This window comes from Octopus bimaculoides, chromosome 8, assembly GCF_046866305.1.
Source record: "Octopus bimaculoides isolate indiv1 chromosome 8, ASM4686630v1, whole genome shotgun sequence".
NCBI lineage: Eukaryota > Metazoa > Mollusca > Cephalopoda > Octopoda > Octopodidae > Octopus > Octopus bimaculoides.
The window spans coordinates 59,926,762-59,945,914 of NC_142935.1; the positions used below are offsets into that span (position 1 = coordinate 59,926,762).

At 36.2% G+C, this 19,153-nt stretch overlaps 1 protein-coding gene across 1 annotated transcript in view; it reads left to right on the top strand.

The window, feature by feature from the left end:
* Window positions 1-19,153, top strand: part of LOC106870929 (membrane metallo-endopeptidase-like 1) — a 37,695-nt gene that overhangs the window by 2,391 nt on the left and 16,151 nt on the right. The window contains exons 3-8 of the mRNA XM_089356543.1: window positions 1,357-1,461; window positions 4,278-4,355; window positions 6,357-6,448; window positions 9,204-9,262; window positions 15,398-15,449; window positions 18,284-18,351. Of these exons, the coding sequence (XP_089212669.1) occupies window positions 1,357-1,461; window positions 4,278-4,355; window positions 6,357-6,448; window positions 9,204-9,262; window positions 15,398-15,449; window positions 18,284-18,351 (454 nt within the window). The remainder of the gene's footprint in view (window positions 1-1,356; window positions 1,462-4,277; window positions 4,356-6,356; window positions 6,449-9,203; window positions 9,263-15,397; window positions 15,450-18,283; window positions 18,352-19,153) is intronic.

A 19,153-nucleotide genomic window follows, 5' to 3' on the forward strand; every position in this document is an offset into this window, starting at 1 on the left:
GTACACAAAACTAGTAAAATGATTTTAAATCCAATTATTCATAACTTTCCCATTACGAATACATATAAAGTTTGGTGGCAGAGGCGTTAAAACAACATAAAACTGAGGAAGCAAGATATTTCGGCTATCTTTTTTTTAATATAGAATTCAAAGCCTGCGCGTTCAACTGCGCTTTCATATTTTGGGGGACGATAAGTAATATACTAGTGAATTTAAAATATCATTAAGATCGATTAACGCGTGTCCCAAAGATCTCTCTGTCTCTCTCTCTCTCTTTCCTTTCCTGAGCGTCCAATAATACTATCCATATCACGTCCTCACTTTGTTGTTTTTTTTTGTATTTTTGTTATTGTTTTTTTAACTATATATATATATATATATATATATATATATATATATATATATATATATATATATATATATATATATATATATATAATATTAGGGAATGTAAAATTCCAAACATAAAGGAATATTCAATTTAGTAATACCAAATCTAATTTTATAATAAATAATATATGTATATAAATGTAACATGGAGAAGAACCACCGATATACAATTCACACAATGAAGGAGACCAAAGACCATCCAGAAAAATGTACTCTACAAAATACTAATTTAAAACTCTATAAAATCTAATAGAAAAGTATAAAATACATTAAAATCTACAGAATACTAGATTAAATGTTTAATTCAACTTCGTAAATTGATAAAGTAAAAGGTAAAGTATTGACTACGCGCGTTTCGTGGCCACATTATAGTAGATAAAACCAGTACAATTCACAATAAATTGATAAAGATTATATTCTACTCAAAATATGGTCACTCCTCAGGTCTCTAGAAAAATAAGATTATAAAAACGTATCTTACTAAATAATAAAAATATCAGTTCTAATAGGAATACTCTCGTTAGTACAATCAATGAAATGTAAATGCTTAATACTAATCATTCCAGTTAAAGGTATGATTCATCTAAAATAATATCTATGGACTGATGGTAAATATCTTTATGAATAGAAATACATATAAAAATATATTGTTATTAAATAAATAAATTCTAACATTAGGCAATATTAGTAAAATGGAAGGCATCACTTACCTTATCGACGATCTCTTGTACACTCTGATTTTAACCTTAATGCGTAGAATCTATACGAAGTAAGTCACGTGACTTACTTCTAAAAAGGAGTCATATGTATGTATGTATATATGTCTGTGTGAATGAATCAATGGATGGATTAATGGGTCGATGGGTGTAAGCAGAGATGTATGCATGCATACATAATTGCCTAATTACTTGCATACATACAGATCATATTCAGGGATCTTTACTCTACCTCGTCTTTATTATTCAGGTCAAGTCTATAATAGACTATCTCATAAATGCTACGGAATATGTATTATCAGAAACTAGCTTCTTAGATGAAGAGAGTATGAAGCAAGCTCTTGATAAACTGGAGGTAAGTAAAAATAAATTGTGCACAAAATGATATTTTAATTATGTTCGAACAGTTATATATTAATAAGATCGCATGGTAGAATGAAATCGACATTGCAAATTAATTGTATAATGGGTGGAGTTGTTGTTGTTGGCACTCCGTCGCTTACGACATCGAGGGTTCCAGTTGATCCGATCAACGGAACAGCCTGCTCGTGAAATTAACTTGCAAGTGGCTGAGCACTCCAGAGACACGTGTACCCTTAACGTAGTTCTCAGGAATATTCAACGTGACACAGTGTGACAAGGCTGACCCTTTGAATTACAGGTACAACTGAAACAGGATAGGGTCGACCTTCAATTTTTAGAGGCTGTCCTTGCGATGACCGGTTTCGTTCTTGTCGTCAGAGGCTGCATTTCTGCAATGTGCAGTAGTGTACGGCGACATTTGTTCGTAGATCAAAGTACAGGATCACCTTTTGGAATCGTTTAGCATCGGTCATTCGGTCTGTCAAGGAGGCCAACCCTCTTTCCTTCTGTACGTGCTGGTTCTCGAACCATTACTAAGAAAGTTGGATATGACGCTGGAAAAAGGAGGGCGAAGTGGTGACAGTAGCAACAATTAATCAGCGCAGTTCAGTGGGCCTGTAGCTCAGTATCTGGAGCGGCAGGTCCATGTCAACCGACAGCGTTCTAGGGCGCTCGACGGAAGGGCCTGTTAAATTGCAAGGGTTTTGATTTGGGTGGGGATGACGAGCAGTGTAGCCAGTTTCACCGAGATATGGTCAGAGAAAAAGCTGACCCCGAATGTTCGGGTGGAGGTGGGGAATGTATACATCGCTTCCTCTGTCTACTACCGTCCAACCGTCGTCACATGCCCTACTTCGTGGCTGATGAAGCTGGAGCGCTTGCTCTTCTACATTCTGTGGAAAGGAGATGATCCTCTTGTCAGTCGGTCCATCTGGTGTGAACAACCGCTGCCTGGAAGGCTGGGCATGACGTGGCTAATGATGCACAGACGAGCGCTGAGGCTGCGACATCTCCAGTGCTTTCTTAACGGTGACCAGATGTGGATACCGTTTGTCACAGAGGTTGTTCTGCAACTCCTCTTATTGACGAATCTACATTCCTGGATCAAGCGTAGACCAAGGGCGCTCGGCACCTGAAGTGCTGCAGCGCTCAGCTTTCTGCAAGTCGAGCAACGCAGTCTGTGGAAGTACTGCTATGGAGTTTTATAGGGGATTAGTGAAGGGAAAGATCGACGAAGTACTCTGAGAAACTCTGGTCGTCTGACTGGTCTTTTTCGGAGTAATTTTGTGCTGGGCACTATGGATGACCCCTAGAAATACCTAACCTGGCAGTGCTACCGGGTAGCTCTGCCGGTTCAAGGCATGCTTTATAGGCACGGAAGTGCTGTCATACGGATCTGTCCGAGCCGTTCGCAGGGCAACGAAACAGCCCTGCATGCACTCGTCCAATGTCAGTGCATTACTGACATGTAGAGTTTTGTCGAACAGCTGTTTTCGAGTGTAGGACGGATCCGCTTGTCAGCTGAGTTCATCGTGGAAATCACCACGCCCCTTTCGTTTTCCTGGGAAGGAAAGGCAGTTTTCCTCTGCCTGGTGACTATGGAGAAAGAGGTACTGTGGCGGACGAGATTGAAAAAAACAGAAGACAAATAATTTGGTCTTGGGCCAAGCTTTCATCCACTTTTTTCAAAAAGTAGAAAGGGTACTTCTGCGACGATGGCCCGGGTGAATGGGCCTACTCTGATCTTTTGTTTGATGAAGAGAGGCGGATGCTGAGGTGCATATGGCAGCTGGGAGAGTCAGAACGGGTGTGTTCCTCGGTTGTCCCTGTGAGAAAGTCTTCTCTTTTGGGGAGTAGTTATTGTTTAATTGCTTTTAATTGTTTTTGTTACTTATTGTACACAGATCGTTCAACACCTCACTTGTCCCTTGTATTGTATCATCCCTATATGTTTTATGTTCGGCCGTTGTGGCCAGTAAAAGAGAGTATTGTTATTATTATCTTTAAGTAAGGGGGCAAGATGACAAAATCGTTAGCACACCGGGCGAAATGCTTAGCAGTATTTCATCTGCCGCTACTTTTTGAGTTCAAATTTCGCCGAGGGCGACTTTACATTTCATCCTTCCGGGGTCGATAAAATAAGTACCAGTTGAACACTGAGATCGATGTAATCGACTATCCCCACCTCCCCAAGATGCCCTTGTGGCAAAAATTTGGAATAATAATAATAATAATAATAATAACAATAATAATTATTATTATTATTATCATTATCATTATCATTATTATTATTATTATTATTAGTATTGTTGTTGTTGTTGTTTTTGTTGTTGTTGTTGTTGTTGTTCTTCTTCTTCTTCTTCTTATTATTATTATTATTATTATTATTATTATTTAGTTGAAGGTGCCCTGCCACCACTTGTATATCGATAGCTATATACTACCAACACCACTCACTATTATTACTCCTAACCTTATTTCGTCACCCACCCAAATTTATGAGCTTCTCATTCTCTCCCCCACCCCCGCTCTCTCTCTCTCTCTCTCAGCATGTGTATTCATATGTCGGTTTCATGTATCACATTTGTATAATGATTTACATTTTTCTCACTTATCTTACATCAATATACAGACAAACGTATTTCCTATTTCTATTTCCGTCCTTTCTATTGTTTTCTTCCACTATATTCCCCCGCTTCAAATGCATTTTTTCTGGGGTTTTATTTTCACTAATTTCATATTTTTTCCATCACATTACTTCGTTGCTCTCAGTATATTTAAATCTTTAAAAAAAATTTTACTTTTCAGACATTGAAGCAAAATTTCTACATAGGATCTGAACATTCAATTATCAGGAAGGAGAGAATACTTAAAGATTACGCAAATGTAAGAGACATTTTATATATATACTTCAAAAGTTAGGCTAACGTTTGTTAATACAATGCATTTTAATGCGGCACTCATTTATATTCTGCATTCAATATCTCTGACGTCACATCTGAGTTTACTAATTCCTGATTATTTAATTTATTTAATACGTTATTGTTCTGCACCCAATTAGGAGCGAACGATTATATAAATATCCCCCTTTGTCTGTGTCTCTTTCCGTGTTTCTCTCTGTCTCTGTCTCTCACCCCACCTCTTCCCCTCTCACTACATATATATATATATATATATATATATATATATGTGTGTGTGTGTGTGTGTGCGTGTATGTGTGTGTGTGTGCATCCATGTAAATGTATATATATATATATATATATACATATATATATATATATATATATATATATATATATACATATATATATATATATATATATATATATATATATATATATATACATACACATATGAACAGCAATAGAACTTCGAGTTACCCAGAAAAACCCCTGGCCTGCAACCATTTCCATGCGATGGGAATATCAAAATAAACTCAACAAAAGGATACCACACGATTTGAATGAAAATAAGAAAATGCAGATATGAAATTTGCTGGTCGCTTCTTCACCGTAACCAGACCGATCCATTCCTCGACATTACTGAAACTTGCAATGAAAAGTGCATTCTGTACAATAATAAAAATCGTTCTTGGCAGTGGTTGGACCAAAATGAAGCACTGAAAACCTTCCCTAAATTCGAACTCTTCAAAAAGAAGATTATGGTTACTGTTAGGTAGTGCACTACTGGATTCATCGGCTATAACGTCTTAAAATCCAGACAAACCATTAGTGCAAAACATATTGCTTTGAAATTGCCAAAATGAACAAGAAACTGAGACTCCTCCGTCCCCGACTGGTCGACAGAAAGGGGCCAATCATTCTTTATGACAATGCTTGACTGCACATTTCAATAATGACGCTCCAGAAGTTGAGAGAACTTGGCTACGGAATTCTTCCCTACGCAGCTTATTCCCCAGATCTTTCTCCAACCGACTACCAAATTTTCAAGCATCTTGATGGTTTCCTCCGAGAGAAGGAGTTCAAAAGTGCATTTGAAGAGTTCATCAGCTACAGAACTCCATATATTTATGCTATCGGAATGAAGAAACTTGTAACTCATTGGCAAAATGTGTTAATTGTAATGGTACTTATTTTGTAGAATAAAATTTTCACATTGTTGAAATATATTGTGATGAATTTCATGTCTCAAAACGTTGCTTACATCTTACTCTGACTTATATATATATATATATATATATATATATATATATATATATATATATATATATATATATATAATCACTGAGGTCTATTTTAAGGTCAGCATGATTAATGCAGGACTAGTTTCTTGTTTAATGTACAAATTAAATAAATCAATAATTTTTTTTTTTAGTTTTAAAACATATTTTACAGTTATGCATATTTTTTCACAAAATACGGAGTATGCACACTGACCTTAAAATTGACCTCATTCATCTCTGATCTTAAAATAAACCTCATTCATCTCACCCGCCTATGCATCATTTCGTATCAAAGAGAATTGTCAATGTTCTCTTTAAATATTGATCATTAAACACGCATGGAGAAAAGCTTTTTAAGTGCTCTTCACCCATCTCTGTATGTCCCTATATATATATATATATATATATATATATATATATATATATATATATATATATATATATATATATATACATACATAACTTGCCGCTATCGGCCCATCAGCAGGCCAGACAAAGAAGCATGACTTCTTTCTCTTTAACTATATATATATATATATATATATATATATATATATATATATATATATATATATATATATATATATATATATATATATATATATATATATATACATATACATTCGCACCAAAACATATCTGTGATCCCGAATCCTATTGGTTTATTTAAAAATCCAACCAAAATAACTGTCTTTATTTTTCAGCTAAATTTCACTGACAATTTTGTCTCAGACATCTTTAGCTTGAACAAATTTTACTCAAACTTGCTGAACATGAGGATGCTTCACGATGAAAAGTAGGTTATGTTGCTTATTTTGTTGGTATAACTAATTTCAGTTGCGTATGCTTTTGATTTAGATAATTCTTTACATCAACACTCACGTACTTACAGCCACACACATAAACACATACATATATAATGTTTAATGAAAGAAATACATTAAGTATATCGTATTAATAATTGTTGCATTTGTTAAGCTTCCTCGGATAAGTTGCTTTGCTATTGCCAAATTTGTCTCAACAAAAATTATATAACTGTACAAAACTTATTGTGCACAAACTTATGGGGCAAATATTCTTACTGGTTGTGGTAAATGTGACACCGTCTTCATTCCTCGCATATTCGACATACCATCTAAGCTTCCATTGCCGTTTAAGAGGTTACAGTTTCCTATCTCAATTTATTTTTCCATAAAAAAACTTAGGGTCAAACACTAAAACTTGCTGGATTGCCACTTGATAAACATTGCTTTTCACATGGTCAATTTTATGTAGGAGTATCACCTGTGGGAGCTTAGTAATTTATCACGAAAAAAATATGCAATGGTACAACACTAACTGTGCACAGACTTATGAGGAACTGCATTGAGGCAAATATTCTTACTGGTTGGGGTAAATGTGACACCGATTTCATTCCTCGCATAACAGTTATACCATCTACTGTCTCATTACAATTTAAGCGGTTATAGTTTCCTATCCCACTTTCTTTTGCCATGAGCTGTATTAAAACTCAAGGCCAACACTAAAAGTCGCTACGTTGCAACTTCAAAAGCCATACTTTTCACGAGGCCAACTTCATGTAGGAGCAGCGTGTTTGGGAGCAAAAGCAAATCTTTTTGCTTATGCACCCCGAAATAAAGCAAAAATAATAGTTTGTAAATATTCACTCTTAATGCAACATAATAAATTCAATAACCTAACGTGTATGGCATCGATATTTTTCTATTTCAATTATTACGTTTTCTCTTATAAAATACACACATACAGGCGTAGTAAATTTAAATCTGTTGGGGGTAGTATCCCCTTGTTCAGATTTAAACAATAGTCCATACGGCCTATTCAAATGTAAAACCAAAAAAAAACCGTGACAATGTGTGTTCTATTTGAACTGTGGGTTTTACAATGCCACCGCATAGCCACCTGCGTTCCGTGAAGCTATTCGTCTGGATGATATAGCTACTTTTTTTACCTTCATTCACGTTGAAACCGAATCTTCCATTTCTGCTTTTCGTGTGGAGACCAAAAGCAAATGTCTTTGCGTATATACTCCGATATAAAACAAAAGAAAAGCATCGTTTATAAAGAATTATTCACTCTTGATGCAACATGAATACTTTAATAACTTAATTTTCCCATTACTATCATTACATTTAAGAATGACTAAATTAACAATTTAAATGAACTGCATTATATAATTGCCATTACTTTATTGATAAATATTATAATGGTTACAACTCCTTTATTAGTGTCACAAACTAAACAGACAGAAGTTCTGTGTCCTTAATGTGTGTTAGGACCTCATTGTAGCGTTCTATGTTTCCTAGTGTAGGTCCCTTTAACTGGAAAAAAGAAACGAGTTTATGTCACCCCTACCCTACCTCTTTTTCTTGGCAACATAGAATTCTTTCACTGTCTAGCTTTGATGAAATATTAGCAGAAAATTATATTAGGATATTCAGTCTGTTGAAAATCCATATTTTGCCACTGAGGATCGCGCTGTATTTTAAATTGACGTAATTCTTGCATTGTTCGATTAAATGGAGCCGCCTGAAACGGCATCCTTGTTACTTATTAGATTTATCCACACACACACACACACACACACACACACACACACACACACACACACACACACACACACACACACACACACACACACACACACACACACACACACATATATATATATATATATTTACATGTATACATGTATATACATACATATAATTGTGACTAGGGTGTTAAAAGCACCTACATTGCTAGGAATAAGCATCCTTTATATTCAGTAGTTTAAGAGGAGAGGCTTCCGAAACTTTCACTGATTTAAAATTACAGTGAACATAATAGACTTGGGTAGTTATATTTGGTTTATCAATTAAAATAAGACATAATCAAAGATCTCTAAATTCGCCGGTATTGACAAAACTTTCCTGTTAATATATTTGAACTGTGTAGATATTGAAAGTAACAAAAGTAGAATGTACTTGATGTTTATGTAGGTTAGAATATGTTCTTGTAAATATTATTCCAGCGGTTGTTCATGTACTTATTAATAAAAACATATCGCTGGAATATTGTATTAGATAACTCATCCACAGGCATTGATTTATGAATAACTCTCATTATGTTACGATATATGAAAGCTTGAAATGGGAGTATTGTGTTGAGTGAATAAAATTAACTAAAATAATTTGAAGATAGATCCCACTCAATTTTCAATCCCGAATCTCACAGCTTATTTGAAGAATAAAATTTTTTTCCTTCATGTCCCCGTGTGTTTATAGAGCAAAAGTAGTTGAGTGTATTGCTGGCGTTTTCTCAACAAAGAAATTAGCACTGGGAATATATGCATGTGTGTGTGTGTGTGAGTGTGTGCGTCCTGCGTGCATGTTTGTATGTGTGAGTGTGTGCGCATGCGGTGCATGTGTAAAAACACACGAATCCAATCACGAGACATTTATTAACCAATCGTACAATTGACATTTTGCCCATTCTCTATATCATTTGTATTTTCTCGTCATATGTGTTTCTGTTATATTTTGTATTTTAAGGAACATCGTATCCCAAACAGATGGCCTGCCTGCTTATACTAAAAGATTTCATTCAATACGTAAGTGGATAATTATTGCTTCAGAAGTAATAGAGATTAATCATTTAAGTCGACCTTCATTATTAATGTATTATATGGATAATACATTGTAAAATAGTTAATCCCATTATTTCTTAAATGGTTTCATAATCATTGAGATCTAAATAAAATACTTTAATGTATTATATCAAATACTATCAAATCAGTCATAATACATATGCAAGTATTTAACGAATAGTAATTGATATATATATTTTTAACTGTAGATTTGGCCCTAGTGGCACTAACAAGGGACGCTGCCATTTCTTCCAACTTACCTTATGACGTAGAAATGCTAAGGGAACCTCTCCATATGATATGAATGGAAAGATCTGCTCTCTTCTCCACCACAAATACCGTCCTAAATACAGAGTCCATTGCTCTGATCCTAAATATGAATGCACAAAAGGCTACGGATGCACCATTTTCCACCTTAAATTATGTCAACATTCTGTGTCATGAAGGATTTGCCTGAGCCTAGAATGCAACTACCACCATCTGGAGGGCACAAAACGAACGAAAAGAAAAATAAGCAACGAACGAGCATTGCAACAACAACAAAATACGGCGACATTCCACCTCCTAAAACCAAAGAAGACAGAACTATGGGATAACCATAACATCACATAACATAAACATGAACAATCTATATTCTGACCAAGTGGCAAACCAAAGAGGTAACACTATTTTATGAACTTATCTAGAAAATATGAAGGCCCATCAAAGCCGATAGATCCAACGAGATATCAGCAATCGTATATGCAAAACACAAAGAACACATACCCATTATTTACTAGAACATCACTCCACATACACAGCTCAAAACAAAAACTACCCCCACTGCTAACTTTGAGCAACATAACCCAAGACCAAGCACTTAGAACAATACAAACAACAAACTACCCTTGCTCCGACATTCCTGCTAAATGTACATAGCATCAACCCATCAATCACTGCCCCAAAATGGAAGATCCCATATATAGAAAGTTGGCTTGCCGAAACAGCACACTGCATTCCTTTCTTTATCCTTACAGAAGCTAATTTAAACAGCACTCACATGGATGTCGAGATGAAAGTTAAGAATTTCACCATCATCCATGCAGATCGTACAGACAGAAATAAAGGAATAACAGCCATTATCTTCATGGCTCCTTTGCAATTGTTGCCAAGAACATATTTTGCAATGGCTACTGCAAATCCATATCATTATTCAACAAGGCCAAAGATATAACCAATGTTGGTTTCTACAAGCCTCTCCAAGCACCTCTAAAGTGCTTTGAAGAATTCCTCAACAAATCAAGTCTTTCTTTCAAAAATACAACACCGGAAACATACTGGTAAGGGGCTATTTTAGCCTTCCTTATGTAAACTGGCCCAGAAATACTTAGAAGTTAGACAACTGCAATACATCAGATAAAGCAGCAGCAGAATTACTCTTTAATCTAATGGATGATTCTGCTCGAACCAACAAGGCAATAAACCGATGATTCGTTTCTTCTAAGAAATCTTCTAATACCAAGTTATATACAATAAGAAACTAACAAATCCGTTCGAAATCAAGCAAGGATGTTTGCTACCACCAGTAGAAGGTTTAGATTATGCAGACGACATTTGTTGGTTCTCAAGATAAATCTGAAAGATTTAGTCAAATAGCGAACGCCATAGGTCTCAAAATCAACGAGACGAAAATGGAGACTCGTCGTAAAAATATAACAGATGCTGATCATGTGATTTGAACGACAAATCAACGACAAATGTTGACGAATTTAACTATCTTGAAAACAAAATAACAATGGATGGAAACTGCATTCATGAAATAATACAAGAATCAGCAAAACCAAACAATAATTCGATATGTGAAACTCAATGTGAAAGTCATCAATACTCAGCAAGAGCACCAAAATACGATTTTACAAAAGTAGCATACTTAGTATCCTCCTCCATGGATCCGAATATTGGAAAACAACCAAAAGTATTGAAAAGAAACAGTAGGTGTTTCAAAATAAATGCTTACAAAAATTTTGAAGGTCTACTCGTCGAATATGATCTCGACTAGCCAACTACACACCACACACCAAGGCTAACGTGAAACCAATAACAAAAACTATTGAAGCAAGAAGATGGAAGTGGCTGGGGCGCGTTTATCGCTATGAACCGAACTCAGTTGTCAGGATCGCTTTACAATGGGTTCTACAAGGTAAATGAAGACGTGGCCGACCAAAGGAAACGTAGCGGAGAACAATGGCAACAGTTCTTAAAAGCAGGGGGTTAACAATAGAACAAGCTGTCAAAGACGCTTTCAATGTTAGAAGGTGCAATGACCGTGCAAGTACCTCAAGTCCGACAAGGTACAATGAGAACCGAATAAATGAATGAATATATAAATCAATCTTTTATTAGCAAACCACTCTGGCACCATTCACAGCATTTCAGTAAAAAGGACTGTCCTCTCGGACCACGACATTCTGCTCTGCAACTTTAATTTCTGGCATATCAAAACCAAACCAGTCAATCCCGTTCCACTGCACTTATTGGACAACGTAAACGTCTACAAAGCAGACTCGAGAGCAATTAGAAAAGATCTGTCTTTCCAATGACGTTGAAACCACATGACAGCGCTTTGAGGACATTGTTACACATGCATGCTCAAAACACGCTTCTGCAAAATTTACTTGCACAAACAGAAACAGGCTCCGTAGAGAGAGAACAAAACAACTCATTTGAAGCATGAAAAGACTTAATGAAAAAATTCACCAATTAAAATGCTCCCATAAACAATATCTACATTCAACAATAATGAAAAGGCTTGAGCTGCAAAAGCTTCTGCAGACCAACATGAAAACTTGCATTAAAAATCAAAGAGCTACTGAGGAACAGTGGGTAATAAAAATTATCAGCATACAATCTCGGATATTACCTTTACTGTTTCAGACATCATAGCAGTAATTGAGCTCAAATACTATTCTACAGGCCGTGAGACATTCTCCGCTAGTCTCCTGAAGGAATGCAGACACCAAATTGCATTTCTTCTAACCACACTCTGGAAAAAATCTTTAGTCATGTCATGTACCGAAACAGCTCTTATCCCAGTCTGTCATCTCGGTTTTTCAAACAGGGAAATATCCCTAGCTGTCAGTTGTCTCTCAATCTCACTCACCTCCCATATCACCAAAGTGTTTGAAAGGCCAGTGAGATCAAGAACAGATGGTTTCCTGAAGAGCCACAATTACCTAAATTCAAACCACCATCGCTTTCGCTGCGGCATGGACTGTCTAACACAGCTCTTACACAACATCGATGATGTCCTTAAAGCCGTGGAATCAGGTTCAAACTCTGAAGTCATATATCTTGACTTCAGTAAAGCGCTCGACAGAGTCGACCACAATTTACTACTGTCAAAATTGTCAAATGTTGGTATCCGTGGAAAACTACTACATTGGATTAAGTATTTCCTACAAAACAAGACACAACATGCTGTGATCGGTGGAATCCGCACAAATCCAGCGAAAGTCACTGCGGTGTCCCTCAGGGGACCCGTATTGGACCCGCTTCTGGTTATAGTCTATATAAATGCCATTTCATAAAACACAACAAATTGAAAATATTCGCTAATGACTCCAAACTTCAGAAAATTACGAACGGAGAAGAAGACCGAACCGAACACCAGTCTGACCCACATGCTGTAAGTCAACGAGCAGGCAAAAACAAAATGCAACTAAACGAGGAAAAAATTAAACTGGTGCATTTTCGAAAAACGTCAATATTCTCTTCCAACAAGGGAACCACTCACAACATCTAATAGTATTAGAGACACATGAGTAATTGTTGACAAAAATCTCAGCTGGAGTGCCCGCATCAACAACAAGGTCGATGTGGATCGTAGGATGAGCTCCTAGCCCTTAAGAACCTTCCGGTTCAGAAAACAACTTGTCCTCATTTCTCATTTCTCCTCCTTTGTACTGCCAAACCTCGAATACTGCTGGCCCAGTCGTCTACCCATAGAAAACAAAACATTTCGAAATATGTATTCCCTAGAAGAATTAAGGGCATGACTGATCTCGAATATTGGGACAGCCTTAAAGCATTCAGCCTCAATTTTCTCCAGTGCCGCTGTGATCGGAACATAATTTTCACTATCTGGAGAATATGACATCGATCGACCGCAACATTAGTTTCAGAATTAATTGAACGCCAAAGCCACAGGTCACGCATCCCCTACCCAAAAAGATAAATACTGTGCAACACAATTTCTTCTCCTAAATAGGCCCTGCCCTATTTAATATGATCCGAAAACAGGTCAAAGAGAAAAAGCATCCCATCACCTTTAAACGGAATCTGGACATAATTTCTCAAGGATTACCAGATAAGCCACCTAAACCTGAATACAGCTCATTCAACAAGATCTCCCTACTCGAATGGACCATGATACCACAAAATTTGACGTAAAAAGGATGTAGCTAATCCTATCAGGTGGTGCTATTAAGTTAGACATGGCCTAAACCAATCATTGGTCGAAAGTTACCTAAGTTAAGTTATTTAAGATATAGGTAGCACACACACACACATATATATATATACACGTACAGGAGTGACTCAGTGGTAAGAAACTTGCTTCCCAACCACATGGTTCTAGGTTCAGGCCCATTGCGTGGTAACCTAGGCAAGTTTCTTCTCCTATAGCCTCGGGCTGACCAAAGACATGTGAATGGATTTGGTAGACGGAAACTGTAAGAAGCCCGTGGTATATACATATATATATATATATATATATATATATATGTGTGTGTGTGTGTGTGTGTGTGTGTGTGTGTGTGTGTGTGTGTGTGTGTTCGAGTGTCTATACCAGTACCCCACAATTGCTTGACAACTGATGTTGGTGTATTTACGTCCCCGCATAACTTAGCGGTTCGGAAAAAGAGACCAATAGAATAAGTACTACACTTTTAAAGAATAAGTCCCGGGATCAATTTGTTCGACTAAAGGCGACGTTCCAGCATGGTGGCAGTCAAATGACTGAAATACGTAAAATAATAAAATAATCCAAATATATATATACGAACCACATGGTTCCAGATTTAGTCCCACTACCTGGCACCTTGGGCAAGTGTCTTCTACTATAGCCTCGGGCCGACCAAAGCTTTGTGAGTGGATTTGGTAGACGAAACTGAAAGAAGCCCGTCGTATATATGTATGTGTTTGTGTGTCTTTGTTTGTCCCCCCCCCCCCAACATCGCTTGACAACCGATGCTGGTGTGTTTACGTCCCCGTAACCTAGCGGTTCGGTGAAAGAGACCGATAGAATAAGTACTAGGCGTACAAAGAATAAGTCGATTTGCTTGACTAAAGGCGGTGCTCTAGCATGGCCACAGTCAAATGACTGAAACAATTAAAAGAGTAAAAGAGAGAGAGAATATATATATATATATATATATATATATATATTAAATGAACAAGCAGAATATTTAGCGCGTCGGACGAAATGAGGTACATATACGGAAGAGTTTAATTAGGTACGTCCAGACTTTCCTATCTTCGGTATTTCTTCGTGATAATGTCTAAAGTGATAAAAATCTGTATGTAAATCCGACAGTGGGAAACACTGGAGGGATACAATGTTTTTTATACATAATTTTACCATAAGAAAGATGTTTTTCTTTCCGGTAAATTTAGAGAATTTAGCAGTTGAAATATGACACAAATATCTTTTAACTATCGTAAATTTCGCTTATGCCTAAAGACTGCTCGGCGCTGATATTACTGTATTTGTGTGTGTGTGTGTGTGTGTGTGTGTGTGTGTGTGTGTGTGTGTGTGTGTGTGTGTGTGTGTGTGTGCTCAGTATAACTCGTTCTAACAAATGATACACATGTCTCTGCATTTAAAACAATTGTCCTGAATCTTAAGTATTTTATTGCTATAAAAGATTATTTGTCGGAAGGTGTTGGTAATAGCTCATCTCCTCCCCTGACTTATCCTTATCCTTCTTCTCCTCCTTTCCCCTCTTCTTAATGTTCTGCTTCTTTTCTTCTTGTCTTTGTCCTTCTCTTCCTCACCTTTTTCATCCTCCTCTGCTTTCTTTGTCATATATTGATATGTTCCTTCTATTTACTTTCTTACAGATGTTCCTCTCGCATCCTTACAGCTTCCACTGTTTACAAAAGATGAATATATGTAAGTACATTAACAGTGCACTAATTATCATTAATCGAAGATTCTGTGGTTTCACAGTTCTTTGCTGGGAATATATTTTGTTCCGCATTATCTTCTAATCGTTTAAACGTAATCATATTTAACAACAAATAGGAAGTGTTGTTTACTTAGTTACTCTCATTGAATAGATTGCTTTACTTGTCAGTAATGTTTGGTTTGTTTATTAGTAATTGAATATATCCACATCAGGAGTATCGAGTGTAGATGTTACACAAAAAGTTAATTACTCATTTTAATTTGTTATTTTAATGAAAAGAACAATATCAAGAAAATTTTGTATTTACATTTTCTCTCAGTCGTCGTATCACTGTGGTTTCATGGATATTTCAAAAACTGTTAACCATGGACAAGATCTTGTTCAGAAGCTTTCGACTTACCTACATTTACCTACAATACTTTCCCTAAATTTCCAGAATAGCTTCTTTTCTTCGGCCTTCTCTTTGACGATGAACAGTACGTTTAACATCATAGCAGTAAATCCTTCTTCGTAAATGTGATACTTACGCAAACTTGATTCTTGTAACAAGGGAATCAAGTGTATTTATAATTTTTTTCCGTGAACGGATCTAATTTTTGATACGTTAAAGTACTAATAACTTTTTATCGTTTCTGGTGGTCAAGTTTGATATTTTGCCTGATTTACTTACCCGTAGGGAACGGTCTTCAGCCTGTCCAATTGGTTGATTCTCTTAAAGGGTTATCTTGCTTTATTTTCCAAGTCCGATTTTGATCAGAGATAAAATTTCATTGGTCTAGAGATAGGTAACATCAGCAACTAGTGTTTGTATGGTGTTATTGTATGGTGAAGTGGAGTTGCGGTTTCGAAACCCAAGTGGAAGTGAGTTACTAAAGTTTTTTTTTTTTAATTATATCTGTTGTATCTGGTTGTTGTCTTCTTTTAAGGAGAAATTGTGTTTTTTTATCCCTTTTATTTTTAGCGGTTTATATTTGTTAATGGGCATGCACTCTTTATTCAAACAGAATTGGGTTGAAGTGTTTCCGGTGGATTGATTAAGATGGAAGATATAGTATTTCTGGTTTTTGTTTGTAAGGCATTGGTCTAGGAGTTTGCTTACAGGAATTTTCTTCGTTGTGCAGTCCAGGATTTTTGCCTGTATACCATAGGTCTGTCCCTCAGTGTTAAACTAGTTTGACCCATGTAGTTTCCATCACACCCTCCACATTTGAGAACATAGATTAATTTCTTCGATGCACAGGCCAAGTGATTTATAGTACAAGTTGGACCGGACTTAGATTTATATGTTGAGCCCTTCAAAGCGGTAGATACGAGTCCCGTGGTTAGAGCGGTTGCATTATGTGTTTAGTGTGATTGTATTTTCGGTGGGTAATATGGCACTGGTGAGTAATCTTTTTTGGGATTGCGGTTGTATTACTCTTGTATACTGTCCTGATGTCATATGAGCCGCATATCTTTTGTATCTTTTCGGAAATATCTGAACTTCAATTCCCACCATCTATAAAGTGTAAAGAGAAGGATTGCTCAGTGCCTAAAACATCGAGCAATGAATGTAAGTAGCAATCGTGATACACATCACGAAGAAATGATCAAGCTCAATAACAATCCATTAAGCAACAACTACCCCAAAAACATACTATCCACCCCAATTATGAAGAAAAGAGAGAATGAAACCGATAAACTGTTCGCAGTCTGTCTACGCTATGTGAAACGCCTCTGCGAAAAGATACAAAAGATATGTGGCCCATATGACACCAGGACAGTGTTCAAAACTAATACAACACTTCACAAATATCGCCTTCGAGTAAAACCACCAATGGAAGAGAATATGACCAAACACTGCATGTACTCCATCCCATGCAGCTGTGGTAGGTTATACAAAAGCGAAACATACCGCCCCATCAAAATAAGGGTAGACCAATATCGCAAAGCTGTGATACGAGGAGACATTGATAAATTGGTTATAGCTGATCATGTATAGAAAAATGGAAACCACATCACCCTCTGAGATGAAGTTAAAATAATAAACAGAGAATACCACTGGAAAATACGAAAACTAAAAGAAGCAGCACATATGCTATGACACAACAACCTCCTAAGCAAACTGAGTGCAGATATGTATAGCATATGGGAACCGGTATTACGGAAGGATAGGAAAATATTAGATTTATAAGCCCTAAAACTCATTCCATAATTGCCTACGGGCATATGGCGTAGTGATTAAGAGCGCGGGCAACTAACCCCAACATTCCGAGTTCCATTCGAGGCAGTGACCTGAATAATAATAATAATAATGATGATAATAATAACAATAATAACAACAACGACATAGAAAAATACGTTAGGAATGAGAACCCAGGTTCGAAATTTCCACAAGATGAGGACAAATATCCGTCAAATATCCGTATATAAGAAATATTATTATTTCTAAATTTCTCAACGAGAGACATACAGCAGCAGTACTTTAAAGCAATCCCGGTTAAACTGTGTTTAGCGACAGGAAACTTTGTCTCCAGCAGGGCGTTGAACATCCCCACCCCAGCACAGAGCAATATCTGTGGACTGCGGTTTTAGTGTTATTTCCCTTCATCGGTAGAGAATAACCGTTCGGCTGAGCATTTTATAAAGTGTACGTGTCTGAGTAGCTGAAGAGTGGATTGCATACTCAACTGAACATAATTTTCTACAAGAATTTCATTCTGTTAATACTTATATTATAAGAGTGATATTTGCAAAATATTATTCCGATTTAAGTAGGTGAACCAACTGAAGCTACTTATTCAACACTATCTTATATAGATATCTATTTTAATTTCAGGGTAAGAAATTTTGGTGGATTGGGCTTCTTAATTGGACGTGAAATATTTCGTGAGTTTGAGATTGGTGGTAAGAATTGAGTGTATTTTTTTATCGTTTTGAATTGAACAGAAAGTGTGGTTAATTAAATATACTGGAAATTAAAATGTTTTTTTAAATTGTACTTTCCTAAAACGTTATAATTTCATGGACATTCTTTATTTTCGTTAAATAATCGGTCGTTAAAGAGACATCGTATACTCAGATCAAAGGAAATTTATCTTATAGGGTATGTAATATGTTACAAAATAGATCCAATTGATACCAGCAATTCCTCTAAACTCATATAACAATTACTTCCCTTGCACTATGATATATATCAAGTGTTTAGATATATATCGAACGTAACTATAGTATCCTACCTGATTCTATATTATGTGGGGACAACCCCCAACAGTGACCCACTATGAACCACTACTCTAGCCTTAATACCTCTCTCAAAATTGCCCAATGATGTACAGTGCGGTTATATAATGTTTGATAAAAATATAAATCATCTCATTTACATGGATGATTTAAAGATCTTTGCAAAATATGACTAAGAACTCAAGGGCTTACTAGCGATTGTTAAACAATTCAGTGATGACATCAGGATGCAGTTTGGCCTCGATAAATGTGCGGATACGAAACGCCGCAACAAAGTCAGTGCTTGCAATAATTTCTACAGAAAATATGTAGAGATAAGATTAACGAGAGATAAACTGGTAACACATTGGAACAAACTATTGACTTATAAAAACTATTAATATACTTCGGAGTATATTATGGTTGCATATTGAATTACTGTGTATATAGACGTCGTTAAAATCCATGCAGTAGTCTCTGATAGAAC